The sequence below is a fragment of the Taeniopygia guttata genome, chromosome 1 (genome assembly GCF_048771995.1).
Source record: "Taeniopygia guttata chromosome 1, bTaeGut7.mat, whole genome shotgun sequence".
Lineage (NCBI taxonomy): Eukaryota > Metazoa > Chordata > Aves > Passeriformes > Estrildidae > Taeniopygia > Taeniopygia guttata.
The window spans coordinates 4,029,854-4,057,766 of NC_133024.1; the positions used below are offsets into that span (position 1 = coordinate 4,029,854).

The 27,913-nt window shown below is 38.0% G+C and overlaps 2 protein-coding genes across 12 annotated transcripts in view; both read left to right on the plus strand.

Annotated features, from left to right (window-relative positions):
- PHLDB2 (pleckstrin homology like domain family B member 2) overlaps positions 1-17,655 on the plus strand; it is a 79,380-nt gene extending 61,725 nt beyond the window's left edge. For 6 of the 11 annotated variants that reach the window (XM_072916883.1, XM_072916846.1, XM_072916874.1 and 3 more), the window contains 7 exons: positions 660-759; positions 6,915-7,122; positions 8,880-8,970; positions 9,389-9,535; positions 11,879-12,098; positions 14,622-14,707; positions 15,710-16,646. In XM_072916883.1, coding sequence (XP_072772984.1) covers positions 660-759; positions 6,915-7,122; positions 8,880-8,970; positions 9,389-9,535; positions 11,879-12,098; positions 14,622-14,707; positions 15,710-15,850 — 993 coding nt within the window. In that variant the 3' untranslated portion in view covers positions 15,851-16,646. Of the gene's footprint in view, positions 1-659; positions 760-6,914; positions 7,123-8,879; positions 8,971-9,388; positions 9,536-11,878; positions 12,099-14,621; positions 14,708-15,709 lie in introns of all 11 variants that reach the window. The other 5 variants (XM_030287682.4, XM_030287754.4, XM_030287806.4 and 2 more) reach the window with 1 other exon arrangement.
- Positions 17,656-19,785: 2,130 nt separating this feature from the next.
- ABHD10 (abhydrolase domain containing 10, depalmitoylase) lies at positions 19,786-27,410 on the plus strand. Its single transcript, XM_002188262.7, has 5 exons — positions 19,786-19,919; positions 23,367-23,550; positions 24,365-24,476; positions 25,421-25,558; positions 26,582-27,410. The coding sequence occupies exons 1-5, from the start codon at positions 19,850-19,852 to the stop codon at positions 26,921-26,923; spliced, it is 846 nt and encodes a 281-aa protein (XP_002188298.1). The 5' UTR covers positions 19,786-19,849; the 3' UTR covers positions 26,924-27,410.
- Positions 27,411-27,913: the final 503 nt, after the last annotated feature.

Genomic DNA, 27,913 nt, shown 5'->3' on the forward strand with positions numbered 1-27,913 from the left:
GGGTCTGTACCCCTGATTCCCAGAGCTCTCAATAAAAGCACCTGCATATAATCATATCCCATGGTTATGTGTGTTCCTGAATGCTGACACCTGCTGCTATTTACAGCCTTCCAGCCTCTGCAGGAAATCCTGCATTGGGTTACAGGGAAGGCTGGGTAGCACCCTAAGCATTATGTAACCCCCCCCAATTCATACATGAAGCTGGCTTTGCAATTACTTGAGATTTATTAACAAATGGGAATGTCTGTGAAGCCTTCTGTACTTCTGGCCATTTTTCTGACCTCTGGAAATGCTGTGCTGTAGAACATTAATAATAAATACACGATTTCTGTCTCAAGGATTGTATTTTTGGGCTGGTTTAACTTGATTCTAGAGACACAACTTGTTGTTTTCTTTCTTACTGAAGGCCTCTAAATGTTAAAGATAAAGCTATATATATAGTGGAAATACTCTTTATTTGTGATGTGGTAAATCAGCAAGCAACAGGAAGGTGAAGGTACTGCTTTGAAAATATTTTGGCCTAATACAGAATGTACACAGTTGGCTGATTGATACGACATGGCACTAATGCCCATGACAAAGCACATTATTTTGCCACTGCTGATAAAAAAAAGTCTTGAAATACAGTTTTAAGCACAAATGTACAAATTTTCCTGCAGGGACATTTACCATTAGGACAGAGCAACAGCTGTGGCAGCGTACTTCCTCACTGCCTGGCAACCATGACCAAAGAGTCGGAGTCGAGAAGGATGCACAAAGGTAAGACCTTTCAATTGTTTAATTTCTTTTTAAAATCAGTTCAGTTTTTCAAAAATAAGTCTGAAGCTGGTGTTGCTATAATCAGCAGGTCTGCAAAATAAAAGTTTACTTCCTGGTGACAAAAGCAAGCTCTAAATGCAGCCGATATTTTTGATATTGGCAAAATAAGAGGTTAATATTATGATGTAGGTGCATGTGTAGTTTTTAAGTACATGGTCACCAAATATAATCCAGTAAAAAAGAGACATATATTGAAAATATACATTATGTTAACTAGGTAATTTCTGTGACTGATTTTGAAGCAATCTATTACATGTTCTTTCTTTTTTTTTTTTTTTCTTCTCTTTTTTGTTAATGTTGGGATCTTAAAAACTGTTTCTCACAGGCACATTTTTTTGCCTGGATAAATTCCCCAGAGAGAGATAACTTTGAGAAGCTGTGACAGTGGTATTATAAGTGGTCTTAAATATTTGGGCTACAAAACAGGAAGGGAGAGAGCTGTTCTGTTGTTGATAGATGGCTGGGTTTGTTAATAGGGACACAGCAATTCTGGATCCAAAAAAAAGCTACGCCTCTGAAACATGATCTTGTAGGCTGTGGGATTCTGTGTTTGCTATATGTTGACTTGAGTCGATACATATATTTTTTTTGTTTTAATGAGATGCATTATTCATGAGTATTCCATCTTCAAAAGGAGGCACTCCTCAGTGCCTTCTGTCAGTTTATTTTCTTTCCAGCATCTGCATCAGCATTATCAATATCAGTGCAAGAGGTCCTTGTGTAGAACTGCTCCATGCTCAGCTTGGAAAGTGTCTTTGATGTAATGTGTGTGCAAAGGTGGAATAGCTGGCAATTGTGTTTAGAGTCATCATTGTGGTGTTATTTAAGTCTGAAAATCAAGAGGGATGTTTTGGTTAAACTCTGACAAGAGATCAAGTATTTAAAAGTGGAAATATTTCTGTAAAATGATTGCAAAGAGTGTTACTGTGCGACCTAAAACACAATTTTAAACTGTTGCCAAACCTAACACAGGCAAGGGTTTTAAAAATAAATCACTTCTAATGTTTAATTTTTTGTCGCTGTGCAAGTAAAACAATCTAAGAGTAGGGTCAGATTTCTTGTCTTAAGACAGAGAAAGAGAAACCTCATGAATCAAAATCTAATTACGGCCTGACAATAAAGAGAGGCAGGGGAGAAGAAGAGAGATGTATTCATTGGAGCAGGTGGCACAGCACTTTTCATATGCTGTTGAGAAATCAGGTGCTATACTACTTTTCATACAAGTTGGCTGATATTTTTTAAATATCCAGCAGCTTGAATGGAAATAGAAAATTATGAAGAGAGCCTTAAGGGATTAATTTGTACTGGGAAAGAGGACAGTTCTAGATGTCCTTTTCTGAAACATCAGCTTTGCCAAAGGGAAACAGTGCTGCTGACAGGTGCTTTATTTGAACTGTCACAGGATCATTAAGAGGAAGGATATAGTAACACAAGGATCATTTGTGGCCTCTCTTAGTAGTTACTAAAGTGTTCATTCCCTTTTGGTTCAACCTCAAGCTCCTTGAATTTATTGCTATTGGAGGAACTTGAAGAGTGAACTGCTTTTGCACTGCAGTGCCACATTTCTAGGTTGGGGGAAGCTCCTTTGTCTGGTAACACACCACAAAAGTGTTTGCAGGGCTCTTTCTGCACTGCAGTGCAGAACTCAGCAAGGAATATCCAAGTCAGATCTCAGAATATTTCTATGCAGCTATACAGAAGGGTCAGAGAAACAGTCTTCAAGCACCTTCCATTCAGCCTTACAGGTAAAGCCTTAATAGAAGTTTCTTTGGGTTTAACTTGGTGGGATTTCTGGTTTCCCCTCACACTTCACACCCATACTCAGTGCATGGAAGGAAAACAAACTTTCTTCACAGTCAAAGGTAAAGAAAGTGCATTTCTGTGGAACAATGAGATTTGGGTAATGTTCTGAACATGACATACTGCTTCAAAGCACCACACAGGACTACTGAAATGGAATATAATTGTCCATTAAAATTATGAAATCTTACTTGTCTTGCACTAAAGTCAACAGGACTAGAGTCTGTGTAACTACCATTAATTTTATCAGGCATCTTTAAATACATCTTTGAAAACCAAGTCAGATGCTATGTCAGTGGTCCTTAGATCAGGTAGAACATAGTCATTGTCTGAAATGAGTTTTCTCTAGTATGCTTTCCCTAATTTTTCTTATTTCAGTCCAAGAAGATAACTATAAAAGTCTGAGCTGAAAAAAAAGGAAAGTTGAAAGTGAAATCGGGAAATTAAGAACAGCCTCTTGGGTTTTAACATGGAGTTCATTCTCATTTTCTTTATGCAGGAACAAGCAATATCTATGAATAAATTTTAGGCTGGATGCAATAATAAATATTTTCATGGATTTTTAAGTACTAAGTAGTTCTTATTCTAGGATTACCAAACCATGTTCAGTCAGTCTTAGGAGTTCAAGAATTATTACTGAAAGAACCAATCACAATCAGTAATCACAGCCTGAGTTAAGGGCAACTTAAATGTTTTAGAGGACACCTATTATAAATCATTAGTGGAAAAAGGTATTTCTTAGCAGCCATTCATGAGGTATTTTTGACAGACTGTATTCATAAATTGAATACAGTCAAGAAAAGGTGCCTTTGTAACCAAACCATATGCAAAAACACAGTGAGGAGGGAGAGTTTTAGCCAATGCAGTCCCACTGACTGGAGGATGGACTCCAGAAGGGAAGAAGGAATGGTTGGTTAGCTGGGAGTTAAGGTGTGAGACCAGACACAGCTCTGGAAACAAAGCTATTGGGACAGAGAACTTAGGTACCAACAAGATGATTATTTCTGTCCTTTCTAAGCTCTGTATTAAAAAAAAAAAAACAATATACTGCAAGCAAGGGATATTTGTACAAACAGTCTAGAAACTTTTCAAAGAAGTCAGCCTTTTTTGTTTGTTTTTCACTCTTTTTCTTGTCAAACTCAGGAAAAAACAGAAAAGGTATGAAAATATCCCCTTCCCTGGCTGTATTTCTCATGTGATGTTTTTGCAAAAGTACCAGTTGCATCAGCACTGTCAAGTAGTTCGTAGACTCTTGAAAAACTTTTAAATAATTGTTAAATAATGACAGCATTTCAAAAATTCTTTTTTTCCTGCTGTCAAATAATCTGTCACAACAAAACTTCTGACTCATGCTAATAATCTGCAGAGCTATGGCTTTGCACAGGCCTAATTTTTTGCTTCTTTGCTCATAGCCACACAAGTAGAGCAGAAAATTCAGAAATCTTTGCAGCTCTGTGAGTGACAATGACAAGGTAGACAGACTTGGGCTTCCTACTTTGGCATGTTTCCACACACCAAATGTATCTTGACATGATAATATCAGTCTTTACAAAGGGAAAAAAAAAAAAAGAGAAAGAAGAAAGAATACGAATAAAAGAAAAATAAAAGAAAAATGTAATGGGATCATTTTCATAAAATGCTAGTGGGTTTTCTACATACTTGACAGTGCCACTTTTAATAACAGCTTTCACCTTTAGTTCTACCCTCATTATAATTTTGTGGTGGTTTACCTGGATTTTGCGATTCTGCAGTAACTCCTTTGGAATATTTTTCTTTAATGACATGGCTTTATGGGTTTTTGTAACCTTTTCCTCAACACTATGGCTGTTAACATTGTTAAGTTTATGGGTTTGCTGCAGAGCAGTGGAGTTCTGTAGTAAAACCAATGCAACAACAAATATTTTAGCTGTTGTATCAGGTTAGACTTAACTGATACAATCTTGGCTTGTGGGAAGTTTCATTTAAGTGCTGGATCTTACAAGGAGTCTAATATTTTTAAGTGCATGTTGTATGAATAGGCAACTGAGCAGCTAAAAATTATGCAGCTGATCCTCAGCTTTGAGCTGCCTGCTGCTTACAGCATGAAGATAAAAAGACAACACTGAATTATACTTTGTTTCTGTAAATGCATCTCATTTTGCGACCTAACAAATGTTGATTTCTTCCAGTGTTTATTTATGTTTGCATGATTGCATAAATTTGACTGATAAATGTTTTCTTCAAAAATAGGTTCTTTATCTCAAGGGGTAGAATGTAGCACTGCTATGCTGCTCTGTGTCTTTTAGATGGGTTTATTTTTCAGTGAAATATAAAAGATGGCATTAAAATTTCTGAGGCAGGGTTTTGTAGAGGGCTCAACAGAAAAACACGCATTTGAACAAAGTTTTTTCAGTAATTAATTTTTTCTCTCTTTCCCTAATGAATCATTGATAACCATTTCCCAGGAGCAATTAGTCATTCCAAAGGTTCCAGTATGAAAGGTAATTGCTTATCTGCAATAACAGAAGCATTTGGCAAATTAAGGGGGAAAAAGTAAACCACACGTGAATCAGTAACACCTGTGTTGCGTGATGCTATTATTTATGACTGCTGAGGTGTATTTGTGTCCCTTTTGTCTCATTTACTAATCGATGCAACTGAATTTTTGATTGAAATTTAGTGTTCTTTTAAATGGCAAGTGACTCCTAGTAGTTCCTTAGAAACCAGCTTTAACTGTCTCCAAGAAAACTTTGTATGGAACAGAAGGAACTGAGGAGAAAACTACTTTGGAAATGCTTGTAGGGTGCAGTTTCTTTAACGACATGCTTTAATTATTCAGCTGAAGACACACTTTTCAGATAACTGCAGATGTTGACGCTCTGAACTGGGACTCTCATCTCTGGCATGGCAAAAACCACCAGAGAATAGCTTTGTATGCACAGATAGGGAATGAGAACAAGACAAAAAAACCACTGCACTTTAAGTATGCTTGCTTAACATCAGTGTCTTAATGGTGTCTAGCAAAAATTTTTATCTGGACCTTGCTGCATTTGTACATTTGTCTGCATTTTTCCCGTGTCTGTTTATCTTAAATATGTGGAATGTCAGTGGCTGCCTTCCTGTAAGAATGTGAGTTTTTCATGTAGTCTGTCAGTCATTCCTGATTTCCAGCTCTGCCAGCAGCTCAGTATTTGGGTTAGAAATGTGCAGACAATATTGTAAACCTAACCATCAGAACTATGAGAAAGTCTCATTTTTTGCATTCATTGAAAGAAAAAATGCAGGAAAAGAGCAGTGCAGTTACTTTGGTGATCACATAGATCACAAATGGAACAACCTTAAAAGGGCACTATAAAATACTTCAGCAGTTAAAATGACAACTCTTCCTCATCAGGCAAGCTCAAAAGCCTCTCTCAGTCTGTATTACTTTCAAAGAGCAATGGAGACATGAGATAAAAGTAATTGTGAAGAGACATTTAGAAGGATGACTTTTCAGAAAAAATTGTTTTTGTGGAAAAATAACAACCTTTGTATTTTTCTTCAGAATCATTGAGCTATAAGGACTGGATTCAATCCCATAGGGTGAACTGCAATTTCAAAACTCCAGTAAAGTACCTCTACACTAGTAACTGTGATTCTATAACAAGCAGCCTGTATTATTTCAGCTGAAACTAAGAGTCCAATTGCAGTTACCAGAAGGCAAAATTTCCCAAACAGACAAAAAACCCAAAAACCATATTCAATAAAGTCAACCAGACAAGTACTTAAGAATCTTGCATAGTAGAACTTTTTTTTTTTTTCTAATTTAGTCAGTGTTATTTCTTCTAAATTCCTGAATTTAACTACATTACTTTCCAGAGTAGGCCTAATTTTCATTTTAAAACATAAATTTCTTTTTTTTCAAATTAGAGTTTCATAAATACACATACAATAACATATATTGAAAAGTCAGCTGTACTAACTTATATATTTGAATGACATATTTATATATGTTATTCACATATATATGTATGTGAATAACATATATATACGTATAATAATATATATAATTACTTTTTCTTTTTTATAATTTATTATTTACATATATTAATAATATATATATATTAATATAGATTTGAATACATCATAGATAAAACAGGTATTTAAAGCTTTTATATTAGTGTGATTAACATGTAAAATTAGCCATAATATTGTACTACCCTTGGTCACAGTGCATTGAATTCTGAGGTGATATTCAAAATGCTTGTGTTGCTAGCAAGTTATGCTCCTGTCACGTAATTTTTGTGTGAAATCAGTGTTTCCTCTGTACTTTTTAGGGTATAACCATCAGCGCATCTGTGAAAACCAAAGGCAGAAGTCTCCAGAATTCTACAGCAGAACAGCATCGGAATCCAACGTGTATTTGAACAGTTTCCATTACCCAGATCGTAGTTACAAGGACCATGCTTTTGACACGTTAAGCTTAGACAGCTCTGACAGCATGGAGACAAGCATCTCTGCATGCTCACCAGATAACATTTCCAGGTAAATCTTCTTTCCTTCTCACCCTGCAATGCTCATAGGGTCATAATGAAAAAAGAGAGTATATACATGTTGACACTGTGATAATGTGAGTTCTGCTGATTGGTGAAGGAGATGTAAGATCATTAAACAGGCATCAGATCTATCTAGCTCCTCATAATTGGGTTTAACTACTTCTCACCAGTTTATTGGAAGATGGAAAATAGAAATACGGAAAAGTTAAGTGATAATGCTAAAATTTGCAGAGCAATCAGTGCTTCCTCACCTGATCGCTGCAGGGAAGGAATTTCTTCTGATAGGGAATTTCTCAGGGACATGTGCCATTGATGATGTACACTTGTTCTACAAGTCCAGCATGTTAACCAATTAGATGCTTAAACTGAAACACTCAGGCTTCCTCCAAAATTTTTTTTGCCCTTTCCTCTCCCTTTTCTGAGTCAGTAAAAAATGATGAGATGAAATGGAAAGGCTTGCTTTACTCATCTTCAGAGGCTGTTAGCTCAGACACCATTTCTCAGATGAAAGGAATTTCCATGATCTGTATTAAAGGTCCACATGAGTCTCAAAATTGTGTGCAAACAATTTTCTTCTGACAGTCTATTTTTTATTTCTGACATTATGGTAATGCTTTCATTCCTGCTAAGAGTCCTGCCCCAGAAGTTTCACAAGCATAAATAGAGGCTGTACAAAGATTAAATACAGCTTTGTCACAGCACTATGAATACCTTACCAACACAAGGACAGCTTTTTTTGGCTAGCATGTAGTGTTTTAGGTAGCATCTGTTTGCTGTTTCCCTGTTTGGCAGGGAAGCCCCCTGACTTCCCCTTTTAGTCATTATCACTGCAGCGTTAAAAGTTTCAGAAAATACCAGTGGCAGTCATTCTGCTGTCTGGTTTGTTTGGGCTTTTTTTGCGTTGGTTTTGGTTTTCTTAAAGGAAGAACATTAAGACTTGGGTTTTGAGGATTTCTGTTTTAGATGGATAGTCAGCAAGTTTCTGATAGCTGGAGACAGGTTGGGAACTAACTCCATAAATTGAGCTAATGTGCCAGTGCTATGAAACCCTTCTCTCTCTGACTTCCTGCTCTGACCATCTTTAGTTATCCTGTAAGTCCAGTCTGCAGGCAAGGACTGGGAAGCCCCAAGAGCTCTTCTGCTTCCCTCTGACTCTTGCAGCTAATGCCAGAAGGAAAACAAAAGAAAGCAACACAAAGAAACAGCCCAAATCAATACAAAAACCAGAAAAGGACCCTTTAAAACAGATATTTTTGTTTCTCACAAGGCAAACTTTGGTGAAAAAAGAAAAGAGTGTGGGCTGATTTTTTTGATAAAATCTGGAAGATGGGCAGTTAATTTTCCATGACAAAATTTCCCTTAAGTAAAATTAATTCAGGCTGTTTTAGATGGTGTTTGACATATTTTCAAGCCATAGCAAACTTGAAAGAAAAACAGTTTATGATGCTTTTTTCTGACCAATTTAAAATGTCTAAGTTATATTTTACCATGTTTAAGTTGAGAGAAACATTTTTTTTGTAGAAATGCATAAAATTTGTGGATGCTCAAAGTACAGAAGAAACAGAACTGCTGTAGTCATTCATCAACTCACCAAATATACCTATTTTTGTGTTAGTGGCTACTGCACTGAATTGGATCTGAACACTGTCAAATTCTTAAAATTATGTTGGACTGTAAAATATTTCTTTAAATAAAAAAAAAATAAAAATATTTATTTTAAATAAGAAATACTGGGTTTTTTTGCAGTGCTAGCACTTCAAACATTGCAAGAATAGAGGAGATGGAGAGACTTCTCAAACAAGCACATGCTGAAAAGACTCGGCTGCTTGAGACCAGGGTAAGCATAATTTTGAGTAACTAAGAGTAGGCATGTAAATTTGGATCATATTCTCCTAATGCAACATAGAAACCTACCCAGATTATACCTACTAAACACTTAAAAATACCTTTTTCCCCTTGGCTTCACCTCACACTGCAACCTTGAGCCCATATGCAGTATCTGCTATCTCAAAGGACAAGCTGATGGCAAAATCCCCAGAAACTTGTTCAGCATTGGTTTGACACCTGCTGGAGAGCTGCTGAAGCAGAACCTTCATTTCTATTTGTAATTCTTACTCCAAATTTCAGTCCAGTGTGCTGGATATATATTTTTGCTTACTTAAGGGACCAAAAGGTATTTAGCCCTAGCTTAGAAATGACATTGCCAGCTATAGTTTTGCATATAATTGAAGTTCTCTGTGTGCTGTGGTATTTAGGAACGGGAGATGGAAGCTAAGAAACGAGCTCTGGAAGAAGAAAAACGCCGCAGGGAACAACTGGAGAAAAGATTGGAGGAAGAAACGAGCCAGAGGCAAAAATTAATTGAAAAAGAAGTCAAAATACGTGAGAAACAAAGAGCACAGGTCAGATACAGGGATATGAAATGGTTTTGAAGTGCAAGACTTCCCCTTCATATACAGAAAAGGACTAAGTGTATATCTGCCAATGGTAAACAAGCTGCTTTCAGCTGAACAGATGGATTTAGTATTTCTGAGGTGCAATTGTTTTGCTAAAAGTATGTTTGGGCTCTTGGAGCCAAGTATTCATTTAAAGTTGGATAACAGCATAGGTATCTATTTAGCATTTTTTATGTAAAGTATCAATATTAATCCTATAAAGTTTGTTACAGAATATAGGCAGAGCAGAATTTTTTGGACAGAACAACAAATTTGTGAGTGTGTTAATTTTATAAACCATTGGTGTGGAGTTGGTGGGGGTTTTGCTTTGTTTTGCATTTTCTTTTAATACATAAAATACCTTGAAATGTGAATTATTACTTCCAAACTTTTGACAGAAAATAAAAAGACAAATAAGGAAGTTTTTTCAGCTCCACATCTACAGTACAAAGTAAATATTATTTTTTCTAAAGTTAATGGGACTGTACAACATGAGAAACATTACTTAATTTAGGAAGTGTTACCTTCTACATATTTTTGCTTCTTCTTTGGGCTTAGAGTTACCTTGAGTTTTCTTTAGGCTTAGGGTCTTATCTATTTGTTTATTCCTCTAAAACAAATATTATTGTACCAATATAAAGTACAGCAAATAGACTAGGCAGTCATTGCTAGTATACCAGAGCAAGACAATGTCTTCATGTTAATAGACATATTTGAGTGCAGAAGATTCCATATCATACTGAAATATCTTTCTGGTTTTATCTGTGCTACCTTTGCTGATGTTTCATCAGCTGTTTCTAGTTAAAGATATTCATTCATTTGTTTTTATATAAAAAGTAATCAGGAACGTTAAATTTTACTTGTTTGCCTCCTTTTTTTATAATAAATTTGTTGACAACTCAAGTATGGCATAAACAATGCAATGCTGATATCTTTATCCCAAATTAGAGCATGCATGTGTTGTAATAGAATGTTCTGTCAGTTGTTGCTAATTGTCAGACTTGGCAGAGAGAAGAAGACTGAATTGGCAGGAAGACAAAAATTTATCTGTCAAAAATGACTGATTTTTTTTTTCTTTCCTTTGTACGGTGAGACCAATTTTTTTTCCCCAGCACCTTCTGACACTTAGAAATGTAAACGAGAGGAAGGAACTCCACCTTTGCATTTGCCAGAGCTGGTGCCAGCTCATATCATACAGGACTGCATAATTTTAGAAGGGTGCTGAGTTCTTGTGAGCAACACAGCTCCTGTTGCACCAAGCTCTTAAAAATGCAATGAGGGAAAGTCCCTTTGATTTGAGACTCACATTGGAATTTAAAAGGCTAATTTGAGGAATGGAGCAGGGGCAGATTAGTTTTCCAGGTCACTGACTTTTCTGGAGTCCAGGGGGAGAGAGGGAGTGATGGTCCTTGCATTTTAGATCCTTGAAAGCATCTAAAATCAGCTTCTGTTCCAAAGTAGCCTCTCTCTGCCTCAGCTGCAGCAGGAGCTTTCTCTGGGAGACCTGTCTTTGTTTAAAATGAGGGGGTGGTGATTGTGCACAGACCTTCCAGGCAGAGAAAACAAGAATATTCCTTCAGCTGGCAGAGGTTCCAAATCATTATCTCCTCCTGCTTGTTCTCCCAGCTGATACTATCCAGGCTTGGTGCAGGGTTTTGAACTGCTATCAAGGAGGAGGCACCATCTCCTGCACTGCTTTGCTGTCTTTTGCAGAGGGATGTGAACTAGTTATCACACTTAATTTGTTCAGCAGAAAATAATTCTGTTTTGTTCACTGCAATCTGTATGAAACTAACTGAAGATTACAGTTTATTCCCATTATTGTTTCCTGCGATAGGATGTTCTTATTATGTATATATTATACTCTGCATAAAAATACCTATGGCAGAAAATTAAAATTGAAGAGTGACGTGTGCAGTGAGTATTTAGAGAAATAAAGGATTTGCTTAACATCCTACATGAAGTTCTTGGACTTCATCTAAGGCAGCAACACACCCTTACATTTAATTAATATCTTAATTCTAAGACAACTTTTCTGTGCTGTGGCCTCTGTTTTACCAGTTTATCAGCTGTTGATTTCAAGAAACTTCTATGCTCTGTCTGGCTTTTACAAAGTTATCCAACACTAGAAAGTTAGCTTAAAGGATTTTTCTTTTCAAGAAAATTAGAGCTGCAGTGAAAGCTCTTCATTTTTCTTACATTTATTCTTAGACTCTAGGAGCAGTTTTCAGTTATGTCTTTGCAGCAGAAAGAGTAGGAGATTATAAGGCTTCTCTTAAAAATAATATGATTTTCTTTTCTTTCCTGTAGGCCCGTCCCTTGACTCGCTATTTGCCTGTTAGAAAGGAAGACTTTGACCTAAGAAGTCACATTGAAACAGCTGGGCACAACATAGAGACCTGTTACCATATTTCTCTGACTGAGAAGACCTGCCGAGGCTTTCTGATTAAAATGGGAGGAAAAATTAAAACGTGGAAAAAACGGTGGTTTGTTTTTGATAGGAACAAGAGAACTTTTACTTATTATGCAGGTAGGTTGCAGGATTGCTACTAGGGTACATCTGTTCTTCTCTTTTTTTAATCAAAATCAGCTGAATTATGAACAATTAGGGAGTCCAGATAAAACTTAGATTTCCATTTCATCCCTTAGAGGTCATGTCAACCTTTCACTGTAGCATTCAGTCCTCATGCCAGGTAAGGCAGAATTGAACATACAAAACAAAACAAAAGAGGAGATGCAGATGGGAAAGGGAAAAAAGGGAAGATGATCAGGTTACAAGTACACAGAATAATGGTTCCATGTATTTTATTTTTAAATATTATTTACTTCCCTCAATGTCTGAATGATTTCTTGTACCCTTCATACAAGAATATAATTTATTATACTTACCATGGAAATTGAAGTGAATGCTTCCACGGTCCTGTGCTTAATGTGAAGGAAAGGTTTTCAGGAAATTAAACATGCAGGAAATTAAACTTTTTGAGTTTGCCTTATTTTGAAAGTGTAAGGAATTTCAGCTGAAGAATACTCCAAAAGTGTTTCTGTACATGAAGTTGTGTTACACAGTATCTGGATCCATTATAAGTATTACATTACTTTGCTATCTTAGGGTAAACCCAGAAATGGGGAATTTAAGAACATACTTATTTCTCCAAATGCTGTGCAAATATACACGTAGTTTGACTTTGAAGTTTCTGTTCTGAGGAAGCCACAAAATAACATTGTGCTCTGACTATTTATTGTTCAGAGAGGCCAGAAAGAGGCAGGATGGTCATTGCTGAGACACAGAAGAAAACACCGAGTACAAAAACCACACAGTTTCATTTACTACTGACATAACTGCTTTCCAGCAACTCATAAGGAACTTAAAACTGAATTCATTACATTCATTCATTACATACACACTGAATATTTTTTACTAGTTTGCAGAAATACAATGAAGAATGTGACAGACATTTTTTATTTTGTTCTAAACATCTGGTTTATTGGTTAGGAAGGCCTGTAACACAGTAGTGTTCCCATCTGGTACTGATTTTTTTTGTCTTTTTTTAGCAGTTATGTTAACATTTAATGGTTTCACTTTTGAGTGCAGTATAGTTGCCATAATGTAATCTCAATTACCAAAGAAAACTTTTGCTAATGTCCTAAGGACTCCAGCCAACAAGCATAGTTTTATGAGGAGTCTCAGCTGCACTAAAATGCTGCTGCTTGTATGAGTGAGGATTTTTAAATCTTTAGATCTTTAAATACGTAGTAGATTTCCAAAATGAATTCAGAGTAATTGAACTCTTAAGTGAATGTCCTGAGATAATGCTTTAGTTCTGCCAGTGTACTGAACCAAGAATTTAGCTTGAAGACTTCCAGCTCAGTGTGGTGACTGAATCATCTGCACTTTCTGAGCTGAAGCATTCAGGGAACTCTACCAAGACACTTTCAATGGGAGCTTGGGTACCTGAAATAGTCTGGTAACCAAGGCCTCAGGTGGGGCTTGAAAAGAGAGTGGATTCCCTGCTTCCTAGTAGTGCACAGACAACACCCTTTGTATAGTGCTGTGTTTATCTCAGTATAACGTGTGCTGTAATCTCATAATCTCGGTGCTTCAGCACTGCTTCTCTAGGGGCTGGCAGGAACATCCCCAAAGCTGCATCATGTGCTCTCTGGGATTTCATTTTGCCATCATTTGAAGCTTTAAGAATTGCTTGCAGCTACACACAGGATGTAAGCTGAGTTCCCCAAGTGTTTAAATGACAGCAGAATCCCTCATGGGACTGATAAAGATGTTCTGCATGACTGTTCAGTGTTGAGATGATGCTATGACTTTGGGGCAGAAAGCATTATATTCCCCTAATACAAAACTGCTGGGAGCAAAAGGAAGTTGGCTTTCCACTGTCCACATGCAATTGGGATATTTCTTAACAATTTCTCTCCCCACTGCAGGAAAATGGAGGGTGGATGCTGCCCTGCCCTGCTCATTTCCTTATGAAAAATTATAGTGGTGACTCTTAAGTTCACATGTGAAGAAGCATTTTTTTAAAAAGTACATGCACAGACTATGTTCTAATATAAAGGTTTTGCTGTCAGATTGTATTGAAAATTTGGTTATCATTACAGTTTTCTCATTAAGGCAAACTGGAGGTCTTAGCCTGTGAACTGTGTGAAGTCTGGCTGATTTTCATGGAATTGGAAGAGTGGATATATCTGAGAGACATCAGTCCTTCTGTGGGCATTAGCATTCTGTGGGCATTAACCCACATGTTACCCTCCATAACATTTAGACAACTCAGTGAAGGGAGTGACTTGCAAATAGATAAGGAAATCACAAAAGCTTTTATCCTTGGAAACTAGATGAAGAAGAAGACATATTAAAATAAAAAATGCATCTTTCAATAAAACCAACAAACTAGTAAGAAAAGTTGAAGATTTCCATGGGATTTCAGAAGCAGAACTGTTAAGTCAGTTACTTATCAGCTGAATATATATGGAAATGCAAATTAAGCTTTTGCTTCTTACTGTTCAATTCAGTTCTGAAGTCATTATCTCTTTTCCGTTTTAGACAAACACGAAACTAAATTAAAAGGTGTAATATATTTTCAAGCTATTGAAGAAGTCTATTATGATCATCTAAAGAATGCATACAAGGTAAACTTTGTTATTGCTGTTTTAGCCATGTATCACATAGAATATGCAAAGTATGGTAGCTGCTGAAAATTAAAGGGAGAACTAACATTATTGAGGGGGGGGGGGGAACCCAAACAAATGCTAAAAAAAAAAAAAAAAGCCCTGGAGTGTAGGAAAAGGAAGAGGAAGCCAATCAATAATTAGCACAGTTTTGGTGGCTTTTTTTATAGTGATGGAAGCAGAGAGAAGTGTCTACCTGCAAAGTAGTTTTGCTGCAAGGAGTTCTTTAGTCCAGTGGCAAGACCACTGAAATCAGTGGCTTGAACAAGTCAAGAGCTGGCTGCACACCTCTGTCCCAGGGAGGGAGTTAACTGTGCCAGCAGCTCATGGCACACCCTGCCTCTCATTTGTAATTTAAATGAGCTGGGAGCAATTTGTGGAAGCCACTGGACAGAGCGGGTGAGTTAGTTATTTGGGCATGAAACAGCTGGGAGCCCTGTAGTACTGTATAATAGTCTAGTATATAGTGTGTATATATATATATGTATAATAGTATAAAAGGTGTCACTCAGGAATGAGAAGACTCTGACTCAGAAGGCTGCTGAGAGTAAAACTCTGATTTATTCAAAATACCCTGCTATTTTATACAGAGCTTTGCAAGGACCAAATCCATTGGTTCTGAAGTGAAAACAATCCAGAGCATTGGTGCAGAGTGCTTGATGCACGGTGATAGAAATTAACTATAAACAATGTGAAAAACAAGAGAGATAAAGAATTATTTACATTCTCTCCAACTCTTTCCCAGGCATCTGCCTGGCTAGAAACTCTCAGTTTCTTTCTTTGACTGAATCTGAGTCCCACAAATAGTCTACTGGAAAAATGCTGTAAAAGGTGTTTATGGTGGCTACAAACACTTAAATGTCTTCTTAAACATATTCATAAATATCCCTGTAAGTAAATCCACTTCTGATACCAATAAATGTCTTTGCACTCTTCTGATACCTTCCTTGTGTTTTATTCTAGAGTCCCAACCCATTGCTGACCTTCAGTGTTAAGACCCATGACCGCATCTACTACATGGTTGCTCCTTCTCCAGAAGCCATGAGGATATGGATGGATGTCATTGTCACAGGAGCAGAAGGCTACACCCACTTCATGTTATAATAAAAGGGGAGCAATAGGGCATCCTGCAATAACCTAACTAATGAAGTTAGCCATAGCTAGTGACAGCTGAAAAGCCAGTGAATACCCTGAAATGTCCTCCTTATGATGTGCACCCAAAACCTCAGGTCGAGCAGGGGTTACAAATGCATTGAAAAGGGGGTTGTTGTTACCTGTTGTAATTGATCTTTATAGGAATGAACAAGCTAAAGCTGTTGAGAGAATCATAGTGCTCCAAAAATGGATAATCAGGCAGTTTTAATTACAGCATCTTGACTGAATGATAAGTTTCTACAAATTCTCTTATACAGAGAATGTCTTCGTAAAATTATCCTGAACAGTTTACAAGTGTGTGTGTTCTCATTGGTATGCAAAAATTTTAGTAGTGAAACAAAAAGGTGTAATAAGCATATATTTTAATATGCAAAATTTGACATTTATAGATGATTAGGTGACTTTTTAAAACTTTAGTCAAGTATTTTATAGAAATACAAACAAAAAAGAAGCCCTAAGGTACACACAGTTCTTGCCTTAGTATTTAAGTGTTACAACAGAGCCAAAGAGTTACATGATTTCCCTTACATTTTCATATTGTTACTTTTACCTAACTTTCTGTAAGGGGACAGTGCCAAAACTCTTAATGACTTTTAATGTAATTAAATTGTTATATTCTGTATGTTCAAAAACTTTGTGGCAACAACTGTATATTTAAAGTTTGCATCAATGGAGCACAACAAGAAAAAAAAACACAAAAAAACCCCAAGATGGATAGCTTTATAAAGATGCAATTTTTCCACAAGTATGAGAAATGGAAACACATGTATTAACTGCCTCATAAAGAGGGATTTTTTAAATCCTCCCTGTTAAACAGAATAAGCTGATTCTGGACTCTACAGCAATTTTCTTTTATATTGTAAGGTCCCAGTGTGGTTCTAATCTTACTATGTGCCAAGTGAACACTATTGAAATCTCTCAAATATTGCCTACCTTGAAGCCAGCACCAAAATCTCTGTGTGTCTGGATTCTTTGGAGACAAGCTTTCCCAGAGAATTGTTTTGTTCTTTAATGTATATCTGCACAGAATAATGCTGTCAAATAGAATAAAAAGAGAGGTGAGTTCTAAGAGTTTACACTAAGCAGTGTATGAATTAAAAAAACTGAAAGTTTGAAGTAGTAGGGATTGAGATTCCTAAAACAGCAAAAATACTGAGGGTGCAGCAGTCACCCATTTTAAAATCACGTCCAAGTTCTTCAATAATATTGCAAAAATATAAATTATTTAATTGAAATGAACTTCAAGAAAGTGTCATATTATGACTTTAAAGAGGTTCTATTTGATTATAATTGAAACATGCTCTGTGGTTTGTGTACTAGAAGAAAGCACATTAGCCTTTTTTTTTCCTTTGATGAAAAGCTAATGGCTTTTAATTGAACAAATAAACTGAAAACAGAATAGAAGTATGCTGGCAGAATATTTTTGTTATACTTTTTAAACCCTGTAACTGCAATGAACAGGTCTGTGGTATGTACAAGTGATGTGGTTGCTCTAGCATGACAAACATCAGTTTCTACTTGAATCATAGAAGAGACTGTTGTTGCAAGGTAATTGTTATCATCTGTGCAGATCACAGCCTGTAATCTATAATTTAAAACACTATCAAATAAATTGCTTTTGTTTATACAGTTATTATTTTTTTCCTGATGTATCTTGATTTTATTCCCAAGTATAGTTACAAAGGTTTTCTAATAATGATTTTTGTATCCTGCATGATGCAATGAAGGCATTACAATAAACATTTTTAAAAATACACTTGTTTCAAATATTTTCTTGCTGCATTATCCTGAGACATTTGTACTTGTCTTTTAAATAGTTATATGCAGTCATGCAAGCAACACTGTATTTCTCAGTAACATTTAATTAAACTATTCCATGTATTTTCTCATAAAAGAGCTATGGAAAATAATCTTTCGGAGGGCAGTGAGATTAGAAGTGTAGTTTGTTTTCTGCATGTACATAATATAATACCTTTTTCATTTTTTATGAACCTATTTGAAAAATTTATTACCAGCTTTGGATATTGACAATTTTTTTTTTTTGTTTAACTGCAAACCAAAAACTGCTTGAGTTTAAGGATTTCAACATTTTCCCAGTATTTGACTTAGACATGGCCTGAATGGGAGTATTAACTCACTGTGGAAATGAAAACCAGTGTGGTTTTATGATTGATTTGTTTTCATTAGGTTTGCCATCATCATCATGAAGTGGGGTGGGGTCTGTAGTGGTGTATATCAAGACAACGTAAGTAGAGCATGGTGGTGGGTACCCCCTTCTATAATCAATCTGCACTGATCATAATGATCGTTAATGAGGTCCCTTCTCAGCCGTCTCTTCTCGAGGCTTGTGAAAAATGGTAATCACTTGGTTTATAAAATTTTTTAAATGTTGAATAATAATAAAATGATTATAAAAATAGTAATACAATTAGAGTAATAAAATTTAGAGTTAGGACAACTACAAGACAATATAAAGCAAAGAATTACGGAGGTCCGGATGCTCTCAGACACTAAGTCACGAAAAGCATCCCTTGTGAACAAAGGAATAACCTTAAAAGCAATAGCTTGTTACATATTCATATATCTCATACATGATGCATAAATTCTTTGCATATTACAAACTTTTCTGGTTTTTGTCAACTTCTTCTCCTTAATCTTGGTGGTTCCAAAAACGATGGAGAGAATGTGGAAGAATGTTTGTCTTTCCTGATAAGGAGGCAGGAACTTTTTATGGGCCCCCTTCGCTGACATCTCTGTGTGAAGAGTTTCTTGATTATCTCCTCTTCCTAACGGAGCTTGTAACAAATCCTATATCACAAAGTTTCTATTTTAACATTATGTTGTAACCTAAAACCTGTATTTAACACAGTACTTAAGAGAATTAATACAGAATAACTCTCTAACATTACACACATAATATTCATTGTAACATTTGCGAAAAGCCAATCATAAAATACGCATTTTTAAATGCATATTTTATTATAAAATACCACAAAGGCTGAACAGGCCCAGGCCTTTCCCTTGGCCTCTCCTGGTAAGAGAGATGCTTCAATCGCCCTCGTGGCCTGCCACTGGAGTGCTCCAGGAGCTTCGTGTCCCTCCTGGACTGAGGAACCAAGACCTGGGCACAGCACTGCAGAGGTGGGTGCTGAGCATTGCTTCGGGCAGTGCTGAGCAGCCAAATTAAAAATAAAAATAGTTTTATTAGCAGTCAAATTCTATCTAGCCACGGAAAAAAAAAAAAAAACCACAGTGCTGAGCCTGGGGATCGATCCTGGGTGTACAAGGAGTCAACCTCAGCAGAGGTTTTCCTCTGTGCTCACACACCTCCATCCTGGCACAAGCGGTTTTATAGGGAAAATTCTGCCTGAGGCCAAGATTTTGGCAGTCAGTCTTTTCTTCCATTCACAGTCCATAAGTTAATGAGATTTTCTTTTTTGGTGATGAGGAAGAACAATTCAGTGTCTGGAGTTGTTGAATCCCTTGATGAAATGTACAGGAACGCTGCATTCACATGTATCTGCCCGAGGATTTCTATAATATTTCTATAATATCCATCTCGGGTCGTTTATGCCATGATCAGCACCTGGGGTCCCAATATCTCTCCAGACACGGCCCATCTCCTCAGCCACATCCTTTTACTTGTAAATCAGTTTCCAATATTCCAATGTTCACCAGGTCTCGCCTGCGAGTTGGGGGGGGGAGGAGGCTTCTAATCCAAACGAGCGTAATCTAACAAGTATCCAATATCACACATTTCATACAAGGAATGGCGCGAATATATTCACTTCACATAACAGCTGCGAGGCACGGCAGGCTCGGAGGAACCACGCACGATTCGTGTTTTGTGTTTATTCGACAGAACTCGGCCGCTCCCTCCCCAGGCGGGCCCGTCCCTCAGCACAGACCGCGCCCGCCGCTCCCCCCGCGGGCGGCGCGTGCGCGGCCATGGCGGCCATGGCGCTGCTGCGGCCCGGCCGTGCCTCGGCCCTGCGGGGATCGCTGTCACCGCTCCTGGGTAAGGCACAGCCGTGGGGACCTCGGAGCAAGCAGAAGGGTTGGCAGGCGGAGGGGAGGGGATGTGTGTCGGTGCTGGTTGTGACGGCTCTAAGGGAGCTCCCCCTCAGCGCCGCCTCCGTGAGGAAGGGCCGGGGCGCGGCTCTGTGTGGGGATGGACATCTCAAACTCATCCCATGGGCTTCTCCTCCCCGCCCGGCCCGCGGAGGGGCTCGGTGGCTGTGCACAGCCGCTGTCCTGCCTGTGTGGTGTTGGCTCTGAGCTCTTGGCCCTGGTGGGTTTGGAGGAGCTGACGACCCTTCGCTCGGTCGGGTGTGAAACCGAGCAAAGCTCCGCCAGGCACCTGGAAAGCTTTGCTGGCGTCCGCCTCTGCCCAAACACTGCCCTTCTTGATGGGTCACACCCCGTGCTTGTCTGAGCTGCTCCGTTTATTAATTGCCTTTAATTGGACAGGTGAATCTCATCTTGTCTGACCTGTTGAGTTTATTAATTGCCTTTAGTTGGACAGGTGTGACTCATCTAAGGTTGCTCAGTGAGTAAAACTTAATTGCCACTATGGGTGCACACTTTGTAGCTGCATGAAAGCTTGATTACAGTGGGATTTTGTTGCTTTGTTCTTCTTCCTTTTTGTGTTGTGGGAATCTAGGGCTTCCCTCTGGCTGCCCTGGCAGGTCTGAGACCCTGGCAGGGGTCAGGAACCCCCCTGGACAGAGCCCCCAGAGACACTGTCTGTGATCTCTGTCCATGGAAAAGAGTTTTCAATCTTACAGGATGAATTACCAGCTCTGAGTGTTTGATATAAGTAATAATTAAGTGTGGCACGGGTGCAAAAGTAAAAATTTAAGTTTCTAGATTAGGGGTTCAGAGGGGACAAGATGGAGGAATTGGGTGTGTCGTGTCCTTTTCCTCCTTCTTCATGCCCTCCATGTTTCACTGTGGTGTTGGCATTTTTCTGTTGGTTTAGGCTGGGGACACGCTATTTAACGTAGATGATAGATATTAGCACATTATTGTAAATTTAGCACACGTAGTTTCTGGTATATAATGTTTGTAACATCCCACTGAGGGCAGAGCCCCACACGCTGCCCTGCAGGCCAGAGCTGCGGCAGGGCAGAAAAACATGTTATAGATAAGCAAGAATAAACAACCTTGAAAAACAGCACAGACGAATTATAGCTTCTTCTTTGGCAATGGGGCAGACAGACAGAGACTTTCTACAATCTCAGAATCACCAATACCCACAGATTCCGACACTGTGTGTTTGTAACAGTAATATTATCAGAATATCTTGTTTATTTGAGTGTGTCTTTAGGTGCTCTGGGACCAGGCCAAGCAGCAGTTCCTGCTGGAATGTGGGTGGTTGCATGAAACCAAGTGTGGACAGAGTTGAGTCCATTCCCTGTCACAGCAGCATTAATCTGTTGCTGGTGGGAGTGGGGAGATCTCAGTCTCTGGGAATATTCCCAGAGTTGTTCTTCCCAGAACTTCTTTGGCTTTGATGTGTAATGTAACACTGGTCTCAGTCACAGTTTCTGATGTTCATAAAAGTGCAATCTGATATGAAGAGAATTCCGTAGATCAGGCAAGGGTCCTGTGGTCTTCCTGTAGGTATCACCTTCTCTCTGTAACTTGCTTTTATGAACATTAATACCTGCCTTGCACCTTTCAGAAATGCTTCCTGCTCTTACCAAGGTCTTTCCTAAAATCAGGAGGGGAAATTACTGGGTAGCTGCTGATGGTTTTGTCTGTCTAAAGAGAAATCTGAAAGTACATTGAGTTTTGCTTATGGGTTGGCTGCAGTGATTGCTTTAGGGGTTTGCATTATTCAGGTTAGGATTGCTGCTGGTGCTTCCATTAACTTGTTAAATGGAAGAATAGTTTGTGAAATAGCTAAGACAGTTGTGTCTTCTAGCTGCAGTTGGAACCCTGCCAGTGCCAAAGTAATTTGAAGACACCTCCAGAGTGATGCAGCATGGAAGACGAGTGGCTTCAGAGATGGCTATCAGGGCTTAAGGGGGAGAAAAATATTCCCAGTTACTTTTCTTTTAAATTTAGCACTTGGTTCTTCTCCTCCTACTGACACTTGCACTCTGCTGGCCCTGAAGAAGTGACTGGCTTAGTGAGAGACACTCACAAATCAGAAGCCACAGTGTGGATGTGTCTTAATACCTTTAGTGTGGAAGTCATTCACCTTTATAAACAGGATAAAGAGCTGCCTCATTGTTTGAGGAGCAATTTAATGGTTTTAATCTATAGTTCAAATGATGCCATTTCTGTTGGACTGTAGGAAAGTTCTGAATGTTAGCTGCACTCTGTATCTGTTATGTGTCCACACTTACTCATGCACATCCAAGTTTAACAACAAACCAGCCCCCTAAAACCCTTTCAATGTAATCTCTGATAGTGACAAAACAGAATTCAAGGCTGCAGGACAGTTAAGTGGTGTGATACTTGTCAGGCTTGGGCTTTGCACTATTTATCCACCCCTAGGAAGCCCTGAGGCTATATTTTGGGTTACATAGTTTCTTTGCCCCCCTGTTGAAGATAAAGTGATCTTCTAATCCAAGAATTAAGAGTGTCAAAGTCTTATATGACTTGACCAAGCTTTCAGTTTAACAAATTACCTTCCTGAGCTGGATAATAGAGTGGATTAAGTCTCCTTAACAGCTCTCTACAAATTACTTGTCCTCACCTGCAGGAGAGGTAAAACTGACTGCTAAAGTTAGATTAAATCCTGTAGCAGCTGAGATTCAGCAGAATTATTAATTAGTTAGCATTTCCTATGTTAATGTCCATGTTTGATGTTATTAATTTAATTTGGTTTAAACAATGCTAATGTTGTTTCATGCTCATCATGATGAAAAGGTTGGTCACAAGATTGTTTCCCAGTTCTTGATTATGAACTTGCCCCTGTATCTCCATATATTGTGTGAATCCAGGGCTTTGATAAGATGCAGTTTTTCCTTCAGTTTTAATTCTAATGAAAAATTTGTCACCTCATGTACTTGTAAACTTACATTGCACAGAGTACACCAGTCTCAAAATTATGCTTTTTGAAAATAAAAGTTTAAAATATGCAGATATTAAATGGGAAGATTTTTTGGTGAAGTGAGTAAATGTACTCAAGATGGTATGAAACATGAGGACTGATGAAGTCTAGGAAGCCTGAGAATTTGTTTTCAGTCAACAACATCACTAATTGCTGAATGAACTCTCTAGGTGGTTGGCATTTAATGATTTGAGAATGAATCACAATAAACTTTGTCTTTCAGGTTCATCAGTACTTGTCAGTCATTAAAGAATAAAGGAGATGCTTTTTCTTCTCTCTTGTGCCAAAATACCTTATTTTCATGTAATGTGCCCATATTTGCCAAACCATGGGTTTATAAAAGCTTGCATTTCTGCCAAGGTTGTCATGATGATTGTACTAAATAGCTCCTCTTACCAGTTTGCAGGCTGAAATCATCAGTCAGCTTTCTCACTCGACCAGATCGACCAAACATCGCTTATCAGAAAATAAAAGGGAGGAATCCAGGGGTTATTTTCCTTCCAGGCTTCAATTCAAATATGAATGGTCAGAAAGCAACTGCCCTTGAAGATTTCTGCAAATCATTAGGTCATGCCTTCATCAGGTACAAAGAGGAGTATTGTTCTTGAGAAAATGAAACTAGTCTCATGGGTTGTGGGAAGGGGTTTTAACACAAATATGTAAACTTTGGCATTTGGATTGGGATGCTCCCTGTGCTAAGGTAGCTTGTATACAAGATAAGAAGTCTTCTGTTTCCAAATATAGGATTTCTGTCAGTAGAGAGACTGAGGTAAATCAGGAGAATGTATTCTGAAAGTAATTCAAAAAATTATCCTAATTTTCTGTAGTATACCACTCCTACATGTTGCAACCAGGCTGTAGGCACAAAAATTAGAAATTAAGGACCTGGAGTTCTGTTTTTTAAGTTACCACTATAAGCAGTGTCCTTACATCCCAAGTCTGTTTAAGTTTCCCTTTGTCTTCTGTGGGTTTAGAAGATCATGGCCCTGCTTGGTGATGCTGTCCTTTGATAGATGAGATTGAATGCTGTCTGTCTGAATGTGTCATAAGTCTTTGTGTTTGGGTTCAGTGTTTGAAAGAGTTTGTACATTTAAAAAATACCTACAAAATTCAAGTGTCTGAGGGGTTTTTTTTGTCTGTAAGGGAAATTTTTTGTCTATTCTTGTAAATTATGATGTTATCTCAAACAATAGAGAATGCTGCATAACTTAGTTGTGTTTGTTGTATTTAAATCATTTTTATGTGATTTCTGGTCCTAGTGATAAACAGGACCAAGTAAGAAAATATTCAGTGTGGTGTCTTGTTCCCTGCTGATTTGATTATACAGTAGTATTTAGTTAGTGTCTGTGTTGCTGTAGACAGTAGTATAACTTTCCTGTTGATGGTTATTTTTTCAGATTTGACTATACAGGATGTGGAAGTTCAGATGGTAAATTTGAAGAGTGTACAATTGGGAAGTGGAGAAAAGATGTTCTGAGTATACTGGATGAACTTACAGATGGACCACAGGTTATATTTTATTTTTTAAATATAGAATGCTGTTTTTCCCTCAGGGTAGAACCTTGATCAAAAATATGCCATAATAGCTCTGGTCAGCAGCAGCTTTTACTGAACAGCTGACACCTGCTCACTTCCAAGCTGAATCATTTGAGATGTCATATTCATATGAGCTCTTTTGCAGGCAGGTAGGTCACAAAATCATGGAAGTATGGGTTGGCAGGACCTCCTGGAGGTTGTTTATTAGAATCTCCTGCTCAGAGCAGGGCTGTTGTCCCAGAGAGCCTGAGAAAGCCTGGTGGTGGAGGTGCTACCTGACAGGGGACAGGGAATTGTTCCTGTGTAGTGTGGCCCTGTTAATGAAAAAGTGTGTCACTGTCCCCTGCTTCTGCATTAATTAAAGGATTTGCAGGAAGATTGCAAGATATGCCATATGATCAAAGAGCTTTAAAAACAGGCAAGAGAAGCAGCAGTTGATTTCTTCAGTTACTTTAGAAATTTCTGTGAGAAACTTGGAATCTCCTACAACCTAGAAATACCTAATACTGTGTTGAAAACTATTTTATATTATGAATTGCTTTTGTTTACTTCTTTCTCTGCACTGAGTCTTTATCACGTGCATTTATCTTGAGAAGGAAACATAAAAGTATGCATATGATACTGAATTGTTTCAACTCTCATTTTGTTTACAGTGTTTCAGTCTCAGACAGCAATAACCAGCCATGCCAAACAGAATAATAAATACCAGATCTTGTGGTGCTTACTCAGGCAAAATTTCCACTGGAGCTGACAGCAGTTCTGCCTGGGTAAGGACAGCAGGATTATGCCCAAGGTTTAAATAGTTAAACCAAGTGAACACTGATATTTTGTGCAAGAAGAAAAAAAATCTATTAGCCATTTCCTGTAAAACACTGTCTTTTCTTTTTTTTTTTTTTTTTTTTAATTTTCTTTTCCAGATTCTGGTGGGCTCAAGCATGGGTGGATGGCTGATGCTTCATGCTGCAATAGCACGTCCAGATAAAGTAGCTGCTCTGGTTGGTGTAGCTGTAGCAGCAGATCACGTTGTAACAACTTTTAAGAGGCTTCCTATTGAGGTAAATGTTGATGGTTGGCTTTTGTGAAGTCTAGAAATCTTACCAAAAAATTAAGAAATAATGTTATTTACACTGTACTTTTCCTGTAAATTTTAGGGTAAGTTTTCTGTGTTTGATTAATGTAAGCTTACAGTATGAGACTAGTGTGAGCACTAGCCAGAGTGTGCCTATATTACTGTGGTTTAGAGGATGTGAAGTCAGATCCCTGCAGTCCATTAGATTTCAGTGTTGAATATCTTATATTTGCATTGGAATTGGATCCTTGTGCTTGGAAGGATGGAGAAGTAGCCACTAAAGTAATTGAGGTGTCACTGGATGAAATGCATACGACGCAGGTTGTGTGCATAGAAAGGAAATTTTTCAGATTAGTGTGTTTGTAAAGATTTAGGTAGTGGGAACTGCCCTTCTGAGATTCTTCCTTGATGGTAATAATGTCTAGTCTTCAGGAAAGCAAATGAGTTGTTACATAGCAATAAAAAATGTCTGCCTTAGAATAATGAAAATATTTTCCCAGTTTGTTTGGGTTTTTTCTAAGGTACTGTCAATATTTCTATTTAGGACTCAGAATCTGAAAATACTTAAGAATCTAGAAATACAGTATTTAGAGACACCTACTGTGGCAAAGACTGAAAAGACTGATCACTGGGCAGTGTCTTTTCCCTAGGATTTCCCCTTGTCTGAGGGTCAGTGAACTGACTGAAGCCAAGGAGATTTACTGTTCATGATGGCTATACATCTTTTTCTTTTCTGATAGATTCTGGCTAAGAAATTTAATTTCATTGGTGAATTTTAACTAGATTAAATTGCAGGAGAGGTTTGGAGAGCATTTTTTGTGACATGGTAGTGGATTTGTCCTCTCGTATGCTGTAAGGAAAATGGGAGTAGACTTTTGATAATAAAAATCAACAAGGTGAAATTCTGTGCTTGGGGGACTTTTACTGCTTTTAGAACAGAAATAAATTGAGGTACTCTTAAGTACTCCTAACATATGTTTTGTCTATTCTTTGCTCTCTTTTTATATAGGCACAAAAAGAAATAGAACAAAAGGGTGAATGGAAGTATAAAACAAAGCACAATGAGGAAGGATATTACTCCTTGACCTATGACTTCATCAGAGAAGCAGAAAATCACTGTGTGCTGCATAGTCCTATTCCTGTAACATGTCCCATACGCCTTATCCACGGCATGAGGGATGGGGATGTCCCCTGGGAGATCTCTATGCAAGTTGCTGACCGTGTTTTGAGCAAGGACGTGGATGTTATCCTCCGCAAAATCGGCCAGCACCGCATGAGTGACAAGGAGGATACAAAGCTCCTTGTGAATACTGTTGATGATTTAATTGACAAGCTGTCAACAGTAGCATAAGCTGAAGAGTAGCATTAGTGCATGAACTCTACACCTGACTCTTTTCCTTGAGTAACAGAAGCCTTGTTCTTACCCAGATGGTGGCAGGCCTGTGACTGTCACAGTAGGAACTGAGCTTTATCTGCTGTTTCCTTACCTCTGTTTCATAAATACAGGTATTATATTATTGCTGCATTTGCACACAGTCCAAAGTGTGAAGGAGTGCTGCTATTCTGTTCAGAACCTCTCCTTCACCACTTTACCCATTCTTTTCACAAATTTCCTACAATTTTGTACTGACACGTTGATTACTTTTTGTTGCTATTGGCCTGTACAGTAAAACTTTATTTTCACGTCTTTGATACCTGTTACTGTCCTTTCACTGTAACATCGTTGTATTTTATGTCTGAAACCATCTGTGCAAGGCAAAATACAACTTAGGTGTTTACTGAAGTTAGTTATTAGAATAGTGAGTACCATGAAACGCAATAAACAGATTTCAGATAAATGATTATTTTGTTCTGAAATGCTGTTAAAAAGTGGAAGGCACACCCTGATGGTGTGCTTGGGGTACTACATAGGGAAGAATTTGACTTCTAAGAATGCAGGGCCTCAAAGCCTTACTCTATCTGTGCTTATCAGGAGGAGGTGTGTCATCTTCTCCAGGCTGCCATCTCGTTCATTTGTGGGCCTACTGTTAAGGAAACAATAAATAATCGTGGTGTAAACTGAAACTGGATCAGTAAGGTGACTTTAATAGTAACATCTTCAAAGTGGGGAGTATGGTGCCACAGAGCACTTTTGCCTCTTTCCCATGACTTGAGAGCTGTGGATTGATGGGAGCAGTGTCTTCTTCAGCTGCATGAGTCCAACCCTGAGAAGTTGTAAATAGAACTTGATAGTTGAATAAGTCTTAAAATGCAAATCCACAAAATTTAATAGGAAATGGATTTAATTGCAAATATGATTATCTGGGTTTTATACAGAAATACAGCGCCGTTCATACACTTG